Here is a 17,407-nt window from a genome sequence, read left to right as displayed (position 1 = left end):
GGAAAATGATTTTGTTTTGAATTTTTTTTAAAGAAAATGTAATAAGATTTTAAAAATTGGACACTAGAGGGGAGCTAGAGGGAACTAAATATTACTATTAAAGGAGAAGAACACTTTTCAACTTACAATTACAGAATGAAGTAAAATATTCTAACATTGGACGTATTGAAGGATATTTTTGAACAATGGTCCCAGAAGTTAATTTTAATAGTGTCAACTTCTAAGGATAGACTGTGCCTAGGAGATGTTATGGATCTTGATCTTGTCTACCTGACAAGATCAAGACTGAACTGAAAGTAGATTTAAAAATGACAGGATATAAGAGTGACACGGAAAAAGATATTGTACTGGACATACAAAAGAAACTGGCTGATGTCTTAATAATTAACAGGGATATACAAACAACAAACCAAGAGAGTGCTGGATAATTTTCCTATATGGGATTTATGAAAGAGGTGTCATGTGTACTGATGGTGAGCAGGAGGGTGCCCCTAACCAGGGGGAAATGTGCATGCATAGTTTAGAGACTTTGAACTTCCCTTCAAAGAAATTCAGAGCAGACCCGCCTTGATTTTTGGGTTTATCTGTGAGCCTTTCAGTTTGGCAGGATTTTCTGTCTGGTACAGTAGAACATTAAACACTAGAGACTCAAGCTACCGTCTCAGCGTGGTTCTTCGCTGTAAGATAGGACAAGAGGGTTGTTAAAGTTTTGAAGGATTTTATGAAAGGGATAAAGAAAACATGAAAATAAATCAAGTTCTATGACATTATTTAATTGTAACAATTAAGATTGTTAGAAGCAAAAGGAATGAACATAAAGTTGCTTTATTTAATCAAAGTTAAAATAGATTTGTTGTTATCTCTGCTAACCCTTATGGACTTTTACTGACATCGGGATTGAATGACAAGGCTTTCAGGATTTGTTTATAGATAAGAGATGGGATATGGGAAGAATTGCTCATTTGTTGTATTTTAAGGGACGGTGATAAGTTACTAAAATTGTTTATACGTGTCATGATGAAGGAGGGAAGTCACTTCTTTATATATATTTTCTTTTTCGTCAATATATTCTTATTTTTCTTTCTTTTATATTTCTCTGTATTTCTTTTTTTCTTTTCTGCACCTTCTTTTTATACTTCTTTTTTCAGTTTGTGTTAGTTTTTACTGTTACAATTATAATCTTTAATAAAATGATGATATGTGTGTGTGTGTGTGTGTGTTCCAGAGAATGTAGGAGTTTTCCTAAAGTTCGTTAGACATTCTGTTTTGTCCAGTAACTTGTCAGTAGGTGGCAATAGTTAGGTATTACACTTTGCCATAGCAGCAATGTTGCTGAAATCAATAACAAGTAATATACTATGTTCTGACATAAGAAAAATGGAACTGTGACTTTAATTTTCCAAAAGAACTGAGGTTTCACCTCTTGTTCTCTTGACTTTCTTACAGTAAAAAAAAGGTCTTTAGTGCCCTAATATTCCTGCTGAATCTTAGTTATTTAAAAGAAAATTGTGACCATGTTTCTGCAATACAGCAATTTAATATTAGAAGCATAGTTTCTGCTGTTTCAAATCAGTCTGGATAAACCCATTCCTACTTCTACTAATTTAAAATAAGACAACAGATCTCTTGTAAAGATGTGAAGATCTGAGATGAATTACTGAGTATATTCTAATTAAATTACACCATAGGCATTATTACATCTATTAATCACGGGGGGAGGGGGGAATGATGAAGCCAGCATTCTGCTATTGTGCTACAAGCTCCATTCTTTTTGTACATATTGTATGTTGTGCTGTTGCGTGTACTTATGAAAGGGCTGGGGCTTGTGTCAAAACAGCACAAAACTGCTTTTACTATTTGACAAAGCACCAGATCCTGCAGACTCCTCTACCAAGGTTGTGATCTGATTGAATTCACTGCCTGCTATAACTACACAACTGGACTTAATACATTCTACCCCCTAAAGTAACATCTTTAAGCAGGCATATACAGTATAGAATTGTATGCTTTCCATCAAATGTGTTCAGTAGTAGAACGCCTCTGAGTATCAGATGCTGGGGCCAAACAGTACCACCAATACTCACTTATGAATTAGGGCATCTGGTGATCTTTGCTTGCCAGCCCTATAATGTGTGCATCTACCTATGAGAAAAGATATTCTGTGTGTGTCTGTGTCTGTACAGCATTCAAGAAAATACTGAATTTCGCAAGCACACACAGATATCTGACCTGAAATATATCTAATCTGGTTGTGGACCAGAAACAATCCTGAATGCCTGATTAGGATATGCTGGAAATGGAAGTCAGGAATGAAACCTTATAATTTTTCCTGGACATTTGAGCAGCTATCGATAGTGTCTGCAATGTCCTCCTTCTGATCATCTCATCAGGATAGGATTGGGAAGAATAATCATATGATGATTCCAATATTTTATAGTTATTTACTGAGTAGTATACTTCGATATACGTTTGATTAATTGGCATTCACCAATTACACATACCTTGACCAATCCTTTACAAATGCGCTGCTTTCCAGTGCCTACCTGGGTTCAGTTTAAAGTACTGATGATATTTCAAGGATTGACATATGCAAACGGATTGAACTATTGCATCGGTACATGTAAGAAACTGTGTTCTCTTTAGTGGGCCCATCCTTAATTCCTTTCCAGGCAGATACTTTATGGTTCTAACTAAAACTTGAACATTTCAGCCTATTTTTGACAATGGATTGGACACTATTAGCAGTTGCTGATATTCAAGTCAACTATAACTTCGGTCACTGAATGGGTGGTTGTTAACCAAGGACTACCTGTATTTCTAAAATTAGCACTGGTGAGCCGAATCACACCCATTTTTGTTTCCAAAAAATTTCCATTGGGCTCAGGTATTTAAAAATATGATAATAAAGTTTGATTTGCAGAATGACAGCTTCCATTTATTTTTTGTTTTTAGTTTAAAATATGTCTTTAAACCTCATGTAGGGTAGAAAGGTTGGTGAGCACTAAGGAAGATGTTAAAGTGCAATCTGTTGGAAACAAAGAATATAACAGATGAGCAGAAATTTGACTTACATATATTTTTGCCACATAGTTTAGTTATATTAATTTTCTTAGTGTTGAATAGCTATTAATAAACAGAGATATGAAATGGTGGAATAATAGAATTGTGGAATGTAAAGGATAGAAGGGAATTTTGGAGATCATCTAGTCCAAACTCCTATCCAGTGCAGGAATCGACTACAACACTAGCCCAGTGGATAGCCATCCAGTTTATTTAAATATTTCCTGAAAAGGAGACTCTGCCACCATCTGAGGCAATATGTTGCATTGTTGAACAGCACTCGGCATTAGGAAATTATTTCTGATATCTAATTTAAGTCTGCTTTCTTATATTTAAACCCTTTTCTTCTTGTCCTGTATCACTGAATAAGTCTGCCCAGTCTTACATATGATACTTTAGATACTTGAAGACAGCTATCATGCCTCGCCATTTTTTCATCTCTACACTAAACAGACCTAATGCTGCCAAATACATTCTTTTTCCTCCGATCACCTTATAATCTTGGTTATGCTTTTAAAATGCTCATTTGTCAATGTCCTTCTTAAAGTGTGGCATCCACAGATGGCTGCTACAGCATTCTAAGTGTGGTCTGACCAACACAGTATAGAGAGTAATGATGACTTCTCTTGATCCTGACACTATGCTTCTATTGATGCAGTCTAGGATTGTGTTTGCTTCTTTGCAGTTGTATCACACTGTTGGCTTATGTTCAGATTATGATCTATAAAGACACCCAGATCCTTTTTGCATGTACTGCTGCCCAATATGATCTTTCCTATTCTATACTCAAGCCCTAGATTTTTGTGGAGCTTTGCAATTGTCCCTGCTGAAATTCAGCTTGCTGGTTTCTGCCCATCATTCCGTCTTGTCTAGATCCTCTTGACTCTTACTATGGACCTCTGGGGTGTTTGCTATCTTATCTTTGTGTTGTTAACAAATTCATAATCATATTTTTCCACCTCTTATCCAAGTCATTTATAAATATGCTGAGCCCTGAGTTTGTGACTGGACAGCTCCTTCCATTTGTCATGGAACATTAAACTACAGGTTTGGTGTAAGACTGCTCAACCAATTCTGTATGAACTAATGGTAGCCTAGCTCAGCCAACATTTGCCATCTTCTCTTTTGCTATTTCATGGGAGACTTGTGTCAATTGTTCTGCTTCGCTTCAGAATTTACAGTTAAATGAAATGTTTAAAATAGGAATATTAATCAACAGGCAGAAATTCAATTAAACAAATTAACAGCTGACATAAGTGACTATAATGTTACTATTATAACAAAATATTCCATGTTCTTGTTGTTCTTATGAAATACACTTATTGGCATCTTGTTTTCACTTCCATGTGGATACTATCTACAGTATTATAGTATATAAGTATGAACCATGTTTTTAATGCTGGATTTCTTTTAATGTTTTATTTTAAGTCATCTAGAATCACTGAAGGAGGCAGCATATATATCTCAATAAACAAAATAAACTAACAGATGCTCGAATGTGTTGTTCCCACTGTCCCTGAAATGCAGGACAGTGAAGTTGGATCAGGATTGTTTGTCCAAACCCTTATCCAAGTCATGTATCTGCTGATAATCCCCTAGCCTCCATGTGGAGAAAGATGGAGACTTCTGATTACATAAAGTGCTGCTTCTAGAATTTCCAGCCCATATTATTTTACCCGTAATACAAGCTGTCCTAAACTTTTATGTAATATTTAAAACAAAAGAATAATTATTACATAGATTTTTCTCCACTGCAGTGACAAGCTTTCTTAAAGAGATAATTGGAATAGAGCCAAAGATGTTGATAAAGAGATCCCATAATTTCTGGGTACTGAAAAGCAAGTTCAGTATCATTGTTCCTGTCAAAGCAGAAGGTACCACATTAATGTGAATGGATCCCAATAAGTTAATGGAGACTTTCCTCCATTGTTCCAAAGACAGAATGAGAAAACAAAACAATATTTTATGGCCACAAGCATATGCCTACTAGAATGAAATGGATATTTGAATTTTTTTTAAAAGGTTACACTTTTTCCATAGTTTTTTTTTAAATAAATAACAGTGTTGACAGTGAAATATGCTTTTTTGTTGCTACTGCTTCTACAGAATAGATCCTAGTCACAAGTGTTTAGACAGCCAAATTTGCCATGATTTCTCCATAGCTGACCTCAGTTCTCAATATACAATGGGCTCTTCAGTTGGATTATGACCATACGCAGCCATTTTACAATGTAAATCCTAGCCATGAGAAGACTTTCAAGCAGATATATAATTTCACACATTCTTGTTCAGTATTGCAACAAATATCATTAATTTTATTTGAAAGGCATGTTCTAAAAGCTAATGTACTGTATTATTAACTGTTACAACATCAATGTAGTTCCTACTAGACTTTCTTAATTAGGGTTTGAGTTATTATTTACCATCACATTGCACATGAAAGAGTTTAGCAATTCAGCTGTCTTGTCTCATAATATATAAATCACCTGGATAGTACATTTGGGGAAATCTTATGAATAGCTTTTCCATTACCACAAAGTTAGAAATTTTACATCATATTTTGGATTATGAAAAGTCAGGAAGATTAACTGATTGCAGCAGGTGCAAACTTGTTGAAATGCTTGTTGAAAAATTCAGTAGATTAGAGATGCAATTGGCCACACTTCTGTTGATAAGAGGATGAAGACTCATCAGATCAAACAAAGGAGATGCTATGGCAGTAGCTGATAGAATCAGCCACTCTTCATAAGGAAGATAATAAAATAAATTAGGAAGCCCAGTGGATGAGAGTGAATACCAGAAGCAAGAAATAAAGACTACATACAGCGCTATTGGAATTCAGAATTCACAACCTTCAGGACTTTGCAGAAGAAACAGACTGAATCTTTAGTGAAAGAAAAGATACATTAGGGAATAAGAGACAAGATGGTGGAACTCTGAATGGCAGAGGAGAAGGTGCAGCTGTGGTCTCCTAGAAGACAAAGAGGAGGGTCATGACGACTTAAAGCAAACATGGCTCACGAAGTGTGCTGCTTATCATGAGCAAGGATAAGGGATGTGACAGAACAATTTTCAAGATTTATAAAGTCCACTGACAATTACCCTTTCTTGCTATTTCATCTGGGGACAAATTATATTGCAAAGCACAAAGAAACAAAGAAGAATCTTATTGCCGTAGACACTAAAAATCTAGGAATTAAATCTCCACGCTCTGTGGGCTCAGTTAATGTTTTCATCCATCCTATCAGACTATGGAAGAAGACTGAGAAGTAAGAGAAAAATGCTGCAAAGAAATGAGAAGTTATGGGAAAAGTGATGGGGCAGATTTGATGTGACGTACTTGGATGGTAGACTGCTGGCATGAATCGAGGGGTAACTCACAAGAACTGGTAAAAATGATTTTGGCTGAAGCAGGGCAAGCTTGAGCAGGATGTTTTTAGACTGAATCCTGTAGGAGTTGGAGATGAAAATCCTTAAGTAAGACCACAGATAAAGGAAATTGGATGGATGCTAAAATGCATATTAAATCATTTCATGAAAACAAAAAAAAAGACTATGGTATATAAAGTTTATGGCCTTCCTTGTCTATACATTAATGCTCAAAATATGGAAAACAGGCAGAATAAGCTAGAATTCTTAGTAAAAAGAAGTAACTATGATTTAACAGACATAATGGAAACCTGGATTCCCATGACTGGAAAATAGAAAATGAAGATACATTTTGTTCAACAGGATTAGGATAAAAAGGAATGGAAGAATTGCAATATGTTAATGTGAATCAATTTACTGGCACTGTTCTGAGCATATGGGTTAAAATAGGTAGAATAAATACTACTTATGTCTACTATTCCCAGCCCAATTAAAGAGAGGATATAGACGATGCCTTCCAAAAACTAATGGCAGATCTTTCAAGGAGGTATGAAATGGTAATAAAGCAGTTTAATTACTGCAACATCTGCTGGAGCAGAATGGCCCTTCCAGGAAATTTGTGACTTGTGGAGTCCTTGGTGCTCTCTGAGCCTTGTTGTTTTCTTGCAGACGTTTCATTGCCAGACTAGGCAGCATCTTCAGTGCGAACAGGGAGTGGGCCTTGCTCTCAGTTTATATACCGTGGCTTGCCCTGCTTGTGTTGGTGGGGGTGTTGTTCTCTCCTTGGGAGTTCTTTGATTGGGCTGTTGATTGCCTGAGTTGATCATTTCTTGATTAGGCTGTATTGTGCTGTTTGATGGTTCATCTGGTGTTGATCCTAGTGTTGATTTTTGCATATCTGGGTGTTGATGGCTGGCAAGGGAGTGTACTGGTCTTTTGGCTTTTCTATTGTCTCTTTTGAATGGTATGTAAATGTTGTTTACCTCTATGGGTCTGTTGATGGCTGCTTTGTCTGGGTGCCAGGCTTCCAGGAATTCTCTGGTGTTTTTGGATTTGGCTTGGTTTAGGATGCTCACAGTTTCCCAATTGAAACTATGGTTGAGTCTGTCCATGTGTTGTGAGATTAAGGAGTTCTCATTGTGTCTTCTGACTGCTAGTTGGTGTTCATGGATGTGCAGACACATAGAGGTCTCAGACAGGCCGCTCCCTAGTTCACATGATGATAAAGGGAGGGAGGGGGAAGCACATTCAAACTTGCAAGATTATGTTACTATAGCTCTTACAATGAAAGTAGTACTGACGTTGCCCCAATCTGTTGTAACTCTGGGTGGTGCATGGAAATGTAAGTAACAGGAACACTGGGAGAAGCGCTTATTTAATGTTTAATGTTTTTTTTTTATTATTTCAAGGGAAACTAAAACTGAATGTAGTCAAACGTGTATCTTGGATTTTAAACAACTATATTTAGTACATTCAGAATAATGGTTAGTAGTAGTCCATGACAGGAGAAATCAACAGCAAAACAGAACTCAGAATAGGTGGAAGTTATTAAAAAGGAGGTGCTAAAAGCACAATTGTAAACAATTCTATGGGAGGTGTGAGAATGTGAAACTAGGCTGAAGTTGCCATAACCTAAAAATGAAGCAGGCGCATATGCAGAGAGGACAAAAGCCAGGAACCTTGTCAAAAAGATCCCTTAAGGAGGTAGATAAGAAGGAACCAAGTCATTAAGGAATCAAGTCAAAGGAGAAATGCCATCACAAGATGGACAAAGGAGGCCCAGTGCTAAGTACATGGAACCTGCTCTATCCCACTGACAGCTACCAGACTTATGAATCAATAAAGCAAGTGCTTTGGGGGATAAAAGGGGTCCTGAAGCCCACCCACTTTTTTGAGTCATCCTGGATCTGGACTTCACAGCTTCCATCTCTCTAGTTAGTGCTCGGCAGCCTAGCTGAAAGGACATGGGTAAGTGGACATTTGCATGTGTCTATGAGAGAGCAAAAATACATTATAACTAGTAAAGCTTTGCTGCCACTTTGAATTAATTGGGTCTCCATGTATTCCATCAAAACCTGACATGCCTCAGAGTTCAGCTGAAAGTGCTTTGCATGTGTTCCTAATTAATTCCTGGATGTTAACCCGGGCTGTGTGTCTCATAAGCTGTAGCCACCCCTATCTGGAAGGCCCAGGTAGAGAGCAAGGGGGCTGAGAGATCAGCGAACCTTGACAGGCTGGGTGTGCGTGAGTGAGTGGCCATAATCTGAACCTGGGCACGCATGTAACAGGTCAACATAAGAAGCCAATACACTATAGCTATAAAAACAGTTTGAAGAAGGTCTTACGGGTAGGGAAGGAAATATAGAAAGAGGGATTGCTCACTAAGAAAGAGAAAAGACCATTCGAACTATATAGAGGCTGTCAGGAAAGCTAAAGCTCAGGATTAGTTGAAGTCATCAAAGGATCCTAGAACACCAAAAAGGTATTTTTTCATATACAGTATGTTCAAATAAAAAGAAAAGAATAAACATGTAGGCCACTCATTGAAGACAGTAAAATGCTAATAGATTAAGAAAGAAAATGTAGAGTTACCCAGTTGACTCTGTGTTCTCCAACAAGAGCAGCCTCTACTAGGAAATGTGTGTTTCATGCCAACATCCCAATTTAAACTTTATTTCTGAATTTTTAGAAGAGGCAGACATTTTGATGGGTACCCAGGAAGATGTCTGTGAGTGCAATGGTTGACCACAGGTGATGCACTGAGGACTGCAGAGCTAACATTTTGCAACTTTCAATTATTATTGGAGATGAGGAAAAAAAAATTCTAGGTTCAGCTTCAAACATGTTTCTCAGAGGCAATTACTTAGCAAGAAAAGTCCTGTTGCACAGCTCATTAGTGTACAAAGGAATAAAAGTTATTCACTTGTTTAGAATGCAAAGTAATTTTGGAGTGCATTACATCTCTTCAGTGAAGTGGGTTGATTAAGCAGATCATTGCCAATCCTGTGGATGAGTGCTTGAATTTATAAATAAGATCACTGCATTTTACAGCAGAATACAGATATGCTAAAGTGGCAGCTCCTCTCATACAGTATTTTCATAGGCTTGTTTTCTGGCTGCATTACTACAGAAAGGTCTAGATCAGAGCTTTCCAAACTTTTCGTGTTGGTGACACACTTTTTAGACATGCATCATTTCGTAACACAGTAATTCAGCAAACTGGAGGTTAAACTAACCCCTTATAAGAGATATGGACACATATACATAAATCAACTGTTAGAAGCCAATCAGGCCTCCCATTGTTCGGCCCTCCTTCCTGCTCGTTAATCTCTCATGCTGATTGGTGACAGTGACGGCAACTCACGCCCCTGACCAATCAGCTGTTTTTCTTCCTGCACTAGGCTCTTCTCAATTTTCGTGCCTTCCCCTTTTCCCGCCAATTGATCTAACGATCCTAACGGGCCTTCTTTGTCTTCTTCTGACTCAGCCTCCATCCTAACACACTGCAGGTGTGGCTGCGTCACCAGAAGTCACACGGAATCAGCTGTTTCAACCTGATTATGCATACTGTGCATGCGCAGTACCTGTATGATCCCTCGATTGCACGACACACCTACACACTGCAGCCAACACACTAATGTCTCGTGACAAACAGTTTGGAAAGCTCTGCTCTAGATGAAACCAAGTATCTGGTGCCTTGTCAGTCAGGCCTTGGGGCTGGGCAGGGGACTGAGACAGCCTTGGCTGTGCTAGTGAAAAAGTGAAAGAAAAGTGAAAGAAAATATATCAGGTTATAGAGGAGAGTAATGTACCTATCCTGGTCCTTTAAGACCTAGCAGTGGCCTTCAATACCATCAACCATGATATCCTTTCAGACTGACTGAAGAGGTTAGGGATTTGCAGTGGTTCTATTCCTTCCCAGTGGAGGGTTTCAGTTGATGGAAGTAGGGGGTCTCCCTTTTGAGACGACACAGAGGTTAGTCCTTTCCTCCTACCATTTAATATCTACATGAAGCCACATGTCATCTTTTAGTTGGGATTTGATATCTGATAATACTGAGCTTTATATACCTACCCTGGGCCATACTGGTGAGGCTTCTGAGGTGTTGATCTGGTATCTGAAAGCTGTAGAGGTCTGAACAGGTTAAAGATGGAGTTACTGTTTGTCCATCAGTGTTCTCAGATGGCTCCAGATGGAGAAGAATTATCTCTGAAGGAGCAGATCTATGACTTGGGAGGGTCTTCCTGGACTTGTGGCTTCTGCTTGGACAGCAGGTAGAAGCTATGGCCAGGGAGGCCTTTACCCAGCTTCAGGTGGTGCATCAGTTGCAGCCCTACCTGGGGGGTGAGAGGACCTTGTTCTTATCACCAGTCATTTAGATTACTACAATATGCTCTATGTCGGAGTGTCTATAATGACCACTCAGAAGCTTCAGATGGTCTGGTATGTGGGAATATATTCCACTTGTGCTACAAGTCCCGCAGTGGCATTCTATAGGCTTGTGTGTGCTTTTAACCTATAAAACACTCTTGTGGCTTAACACCGACTTATCTTCAGGACTGTACTTCAACTTCACCAATTTGACCTTGCTGGGAAAAGCAGCTGGTGGTTCCCTACTTAAGGAGATGCAGGTTGCCAAAACTCAGAGGTGTTACTTCTTTGTAGCAATGCTGGTTCTCTAGAATGGCCTTGCCCTCAACCTCAGGCTACCTTTGACCTTAGCTGACTTCCAGAAGTGGATAAAAATGGAGCTGTTCCAGAAGGCATTTGAGAAACAATGGCTGATTTTGGGATTTTTCATTTTTGTATGCTATTAAGGTTTTTCTATGTTTTAAAGAAGACCATAGATGTATTAATGGTTTATATACTTCTGCAAAGCTATGGGATTGTGGCAGGGTAAAAATGTAATAAATAAATAAATAAGCTAGCTAGCTCGCTTGCTCCATGGTGGCATTTAAAGGTAACTTTTTTCTTAATTTAATTTTGAAAAGTGAGTTTGCTCGCCTAGGTTGACATTCTGCTGACACTTGTTCATTCAGCATGCTTTTTTCTGTTAGCAGGGGAAAAAGACAATTGTAATTATTACTCATGAGTTATGGATTTTTGCTAAATATAGCAAGCTGTGAAAATTGCTCTCTTCTGGGCTCTTTCCACAATAGTACGACAACTTGCATAGCCATTAATAAACGCAAAGTTGGTGGAGGTTGTCATTATTCTCATTCAACTGTCTACGGTGTCAAATTCGTAAAGGAATAACAGTACATCCTAGAAAAATAGAACAGAACCTGAAACATTTTGGGGTTATTGTAGATAACATATATAATAATGAAATGTATAACACATTATTATTTAACAATAGAACTATTTGGCAAACATATCATGATCAATAACTTACTGTCAAATATCTAATCACTAATAGAGACTTCATCTTAGTATTTATATGCTGTTTCTATAATGTTGAACAAATAAAGTGAGAAGGTTTTCTTACAGTAAATCAACTGAATACTTAGTTATAGGAACTAACATGGTGATGCAAAATACATATCAGGAATCATCATCATCATCATCATCATCATCATCATCATCATCATCTACCTTTTGTACAAGAGCTCAAGACAGCATACACAGCACTCCCTCCTCCCCTATTTTTCTCCACCACAACAATCCTGTGAGGTAGGCTGGGCTGAGAGAGACTGAGACTGACTAGCCCAAAGTTAGCCAGTGAGCTTCTGGGGCTGAGACTGGGTCCTCCTGCTCCTAGTCCAACACCGTAACCACTATATACACTGGCGTATAGCAGGAACACAAAACTCCTTTTCAGCACAAATATGCATGCTGACTGAAGAATTCTGGGAGTTGAAGTCCACAAATCCTAAAGTTGTCAAGGTTGAGAAACGCTGCCCTATATGACGACACTTAACCCTCCTACTGCACTATTTTGCCACAACATACAGCAAAAGAAAACGAGTGGTGGAGATGGGACAATTTCATGTTAACTGTGTGGCTAGAATATGAATGTTTATGTATAGTATGGATGTATGCATGCACACAGGTGTGTATGTATTTATAGGTACACTCCCTCCTCCTTAGCGATGTGGGGAAAGGATATTTAAACAATTTTCTCTGATCCTGTACACTGCAGTTAGCAATTGAAAACTGTTCCCACTGGCATCAATACATAATTTTATGTATGTTCATTCAAAAGTAATTAGAATTCTGGGAATTGTAGTCACATAATAACTAGAGCAGTGTTTCTCAACTTTAGCAACTTTAAGATATGTGGACTTCAACTCCCAGAATTCCCCAGCCAGAATGCAAATATGCATGCTGGCTGGGGAATTCTGGGAGTTGAAGTCCACATATCTTAAAGTTGCTAAGGTTGAGAAACACTGAACTAGAGGATGCTAAGCTGGGGAAGGATAGACTAGGAAGGATAGCTTGAGTAAACCTATGCTTTATTCATGAGCTTTTAGAACTCTTTAAGTTTTGCTATCTGATAAGAAAATAATGAAATTCTACTGACATAGCAGGCTGGTTAAAAACTATTTTTTCATACTTGGTAGTTTGGGACAATGTTATAGGAAAGTGTCTCATTTTCCAGTGGAAAGAGTTTACATAATTTCATAATCCATTTACATTCCAACTATAACTATTTCACTTTAAGATGCCCTGCCATCGCAGCAAGAACAACTTGAATTCCAATTTAATGGTATATTCTGAATGAAACGGTACATTTCATTATAAGTTTTAAATGTTGTTTGACAATTCTAACTACAGCTTTAAAAATATTTTGTTCTCTCAAATGAGGCATAGCAGTTTAAATATGGCCAGGAATCTGACTTGCATAATTCCAAGAAAGATGACAATAATGAATAAGAAAGGATTAAACCACTAAAGCTCTTTCTACAGTGATTACTGCAAGATTTTTTAAATAGTTTTTCAAAACCAAATGTCTTGTTGTAGCTCTGGATAAATCCTAGATGCTTAGCTTGCTCCAGGGAAGTATGGGGAAAGAGAAAAGAAGATAGAATATAATGGTTTGCCTTTATTTTGTAAAGACACAATACTTTTGTCATAATGAAAAAAAATGCATAATCACCTTGCAAAAGAATACATTTAAAGAACATGATATGTTCCTCTGTCTGAAAAAAAAATGTCCAGCTCTACCATAATACAGACTAATGCTCAGATATGGGAAAGCACAATTCTTTGGCTGGCTATCTAGCACAGGACTCAGTTCTGAATGAAGGTGTCTGCAGTAAGGAATCCAGCCTACTGCTGAGTTGTACCTTCATTTTCTCTTCTGTATACCTCAAACTTAGGTTCAAGCCCGGGATGTGAGATCCATTCTTACTACTTAATAGCCATCTTATAGTGGGTCAGTTCTGTGTTCCAACATCCCTTATCTCCACTTCAATTTTTGAGACTCCATTTGGAAGTACACAGAATCCACATATTGTAATGCAGTGTTGCTCTTAAAAAAACCGCCTTAAAATGTTTATGAAAAGCTGATCTGCTTACCCTATCTACATACAAAGGATTTTGAGAACATACTTGTCTGGGCCATACCCAGTTGGACTTCACTATAATTCCAAGTGTTCCTTAGAATACATCCAAGATGTCAAAAGTAGAGGAAAATTTCAAGGGAAATGGGATAAATGAAGAACAAGCATATCTAGGAAATGCCCTAATTACTAGAATTATGATTCTAACTGTAGAATCCTTGAACGTACTATATATTCCCCAACAAAACAATATTATTTTTAAAATAGCACGAATTATATTGATCAACCAGGAGCAATTTCAATAATGTGAATTTCTTTTCTTTATCTTTCTCTGAACATAAGAACTATTATGGGTAACTTCGGAAAGATGTTTTTCTAATGCTATTGCTTCACCCCGCTGAAACTCTTCTGCAAAACAGTCTCCTTCCTTTGTCACTCTTCAAGCATTAGCACAAGTTGCTGGAAAAGGCAAATAGTGCTGTGCAAATCATTTAGAAGACCCTTGAAGAGCCTACGCCAAACCTTTGGAAGGACAGAGCCACTTCAGTGCCTTGAGGTGCAGCTTCAGAATGGCCATTTCTTTCAAAACAAACAACTATTTATTTATTTATATTTATTTATCACATTTGTATAGCCGCCCATCTCAGGAAAAGTTGGTCTTTTTGTGTCCATGTTTTGTATACTTTTAAAATATATACCACTTTGAAAAGCATTCATATAGATCTTCTTAAATCTCAGTGGAGAGTGAATTTACCATGTTTAACAAATACCAACTTGGAATTATTTCCCCTTCCCCTTTTTTAATTTATTTATTTATTTATTTTCCATCCCACCTTTATTATTTTTATAAATAACTCAAGGCAGAGAACATATAACTGCTAATACTGTATATTCATACCGTTTTTCTTTTATCATATCCTGATAAATGATATTGCTTGCACTAAAAAAATCTGATTATAGCCTTTTTTTTGTGGGAGTTAAACTGAAAACTAGAGTTTCCCTGAGCAGAAATACTGACAATGTCGACTACTGACTGCCACCTTACACCAAGCTTGAGAAGAGCAAAATATGGTATCCATTAGGCTGAGGGAAAGCAGAAAAATCAATGTTGGATTCAAATTGCTGTGGGGATAAGAAGGAACTGAATTCTCATACAGATACAGAGAAATCAACTGCTCAAGTCCTTTTACCCTAGTATGCAATAAAAATACTTCTCTAGCTGTACCATGCTGAGGGGCTGGGTTGTTTCTGAGTTTGACCCAGGAACCCTGGCCCTTTGATTAAAATATAAAATATTTATACTTTAAAAATAAAATATTTATACTTTCAGTTACCAAACTGTCTAAGTGTCTCACATAACACTGTAATGCAGTGTTGCTCTTAAAAAAACCACCTTAAAATGTTTATGAAAAGCTGATCTGCTTACCCTATCTACATACAAAGGATTTTGAGAACATACTTGTCTGGGCCATACCCAGTTGGACTTCACTATCAGTAAAACAAGAGCATATAACAAATAAAAAATAGAATAAAACCATTACTGATCCTAATTAAAGAAATAGCAGGAAATATTCTATATTAGAAATGTTTTTAATGTCTGGACATTTTTATAGTTTTTATATACTACTGTGTTTTTACATAAGAATTTATTTTTCCCAATGTCCAGAGCACCATTGCTACAAATAGTAATAAATATCTTAGCAACTTCTTTAGCACAAAGGATCAATGAGAAAACTGAAGTGGAATTTAAATGGATTTAATCAAATGTATATAAACACGCTTCAATCTCTTTTAGCTTTGACTAGAAAAAGGATACATGGCACTGGTTTTCATTCAAGGATACAGGTTTCATATCACTTCAATTCAGTAAACTGGGACAGAAGCCAAGTAAATTCAAATAATCTGCACCCTTATGCATGCACATTGGATTGTGATGAAGTCAGTGAATAAAAATCAATGCTATAAGATTGAATTATGCTTAAGAATTCTAGCTTTGTGCGCTTGAATACGTACACACAGACTTTTACAAGAAGTTAAATTTCTCTGCTAATGAATATGCAAAATCAGAAGGAAGTTTTAATCTAACTTCATTTTTGAATCATTGCTCCAAATATTGATTTTAGTGCAAACATTAGCTATTTTTAAATATATAAATTCAGTGTATTCATTGGTTATACCACTCACCATGGAAGAGAAATTCACCAAAGAGGTACTCTGATTTCCAGTGTTGCACTTAAAATTCAAATGTTGGTCTGTCTCTTTGTTGACAGGACTCAGTGGCCTGTCTGGATTAGCAGACAGTTTCTGGAAAGCAGTGCAAGTCATGCCCGTGAAAACATATGGCTTGATCCAAAAAGCTTCCAGAGCAATATTAAGAGAAACCTGTCAAAACAAATGTGAGAAAACCATATATTTTAAATGTATGGAGTTGGTCTTTTCATGTCCATGTTTTGTATACTTCTAAAATATATACCACTTTGAAAAGCATTCATGTAGATCTTTTTTAAATCTCAAAGTAGACTGAATTTACCATGTTTAACAAATATCAACTTGGAATTATTTCCCCTTCCATTTTAATTTATGATAGATATGATCACAATTTTTATATAATCATCAAAACTTTTGTTACATTTAATTTCACTCAGTTCAACTAATTTGTTTTGAAATGAATGGAAAGAGGATCAGTAACCATTGTTTAATATCAAAGTCAGAGTTACAGGAGTGTAGGAGTAGGCAGTTCTTGTTGTCTGGCTTCATACTACACATGGCAATAAATACCACTTTTCCAGAAATTCAACTTCACATTCAGTAATAGAAATTTCCTAGACTCAACACAGTTAGATATGTTGCCTTGTTGTAGACAAGAACTTCCTTGTGCAGTTTGCTAGCCACTGTGAGAACAGACTGCTGTACTAGATGGGCCAAGGGTCCAATCCAGCAGGGCACTGGTTATGTTCTTATGTTCCATAAAAAAATCATATATATGGAGAAGATATGCCTACTACAGAACATAGGAATGAAGTCCTATACATATCTCAACCCCAAATCCCAACCTCTTAAGTCAATGACTTTTGGGCATTTGTTTTCTTGGTCTTGAAAGTCAGAGATATCTTACATAATGATTTTATCCACTCTTAGAATGTGCTGGTTTTCACCCTACCAACTTCAGCCCTTACAGGGGCAAACCCTTGCAAATTCACAAATATCAGATCAAATACTGGTGTAATACTCTGATACTAGTGTAACCAAGAGTGAATCTGTTGAGATGGTTTATTCTTTAGGCAAAAATCACAGCCTGCAATAAATGTTTAAGACTTTGACTCAACTGGGGCCACCAAACAGATTAAGAGTAATAATTCTACAGTGAAGAAACTAGTCAGAAATAGGTCTTACAATACTGCTTTGTAAGTCTCCAGTACTTCTACAAGTATCTAGATCAGATTTTTGTACATATAAGATCACAAAACCTCCT

At 37.0% G+C, this 17,407-nt stretch overlaps 1 protein-coding gene across 1 annotated transcript in view; it reads right to left on the bottom strand.

The window, feature by feature from the left end:
• Positions 1-17,407, bottom strand: part of ADGRA1 (adhesion G protein-coupled receptor A1) — a 286,630-nt gene that overhangs the window by 171,280 nt on the left and 97,943 nt on the right. The window contains exon 10 of the mRNA XM_063307368.1: positions 16,120-16,317. Coding sequence (XP_063163438.1) covers positions 16,120-16,317 — 198 coding nt within the window. The remainder of the gene's footprint in view (positions 1-16,119; positions 16,318-17,407) is intronic.

This window comes from Candoia aspera, chromosome 6 (assembly GCF_035149785.1).
Source record: "Candoia aspera isolate rCanAsp1 chromosome 6, rCanAsp1.hap2, whole genome shotgun sequence".
Taxonomy (NCBI): domain Eukaryota; kingdom Metazoa; phylum Chordata; class Lepidosauria; order Squamata; family Boidae; genus Candoia; species Candoia aspera.
Note: the sequence above shows the minus strand (reverse complement) of the source record. Positions and strands in the feature narration are given on the sequence as shown.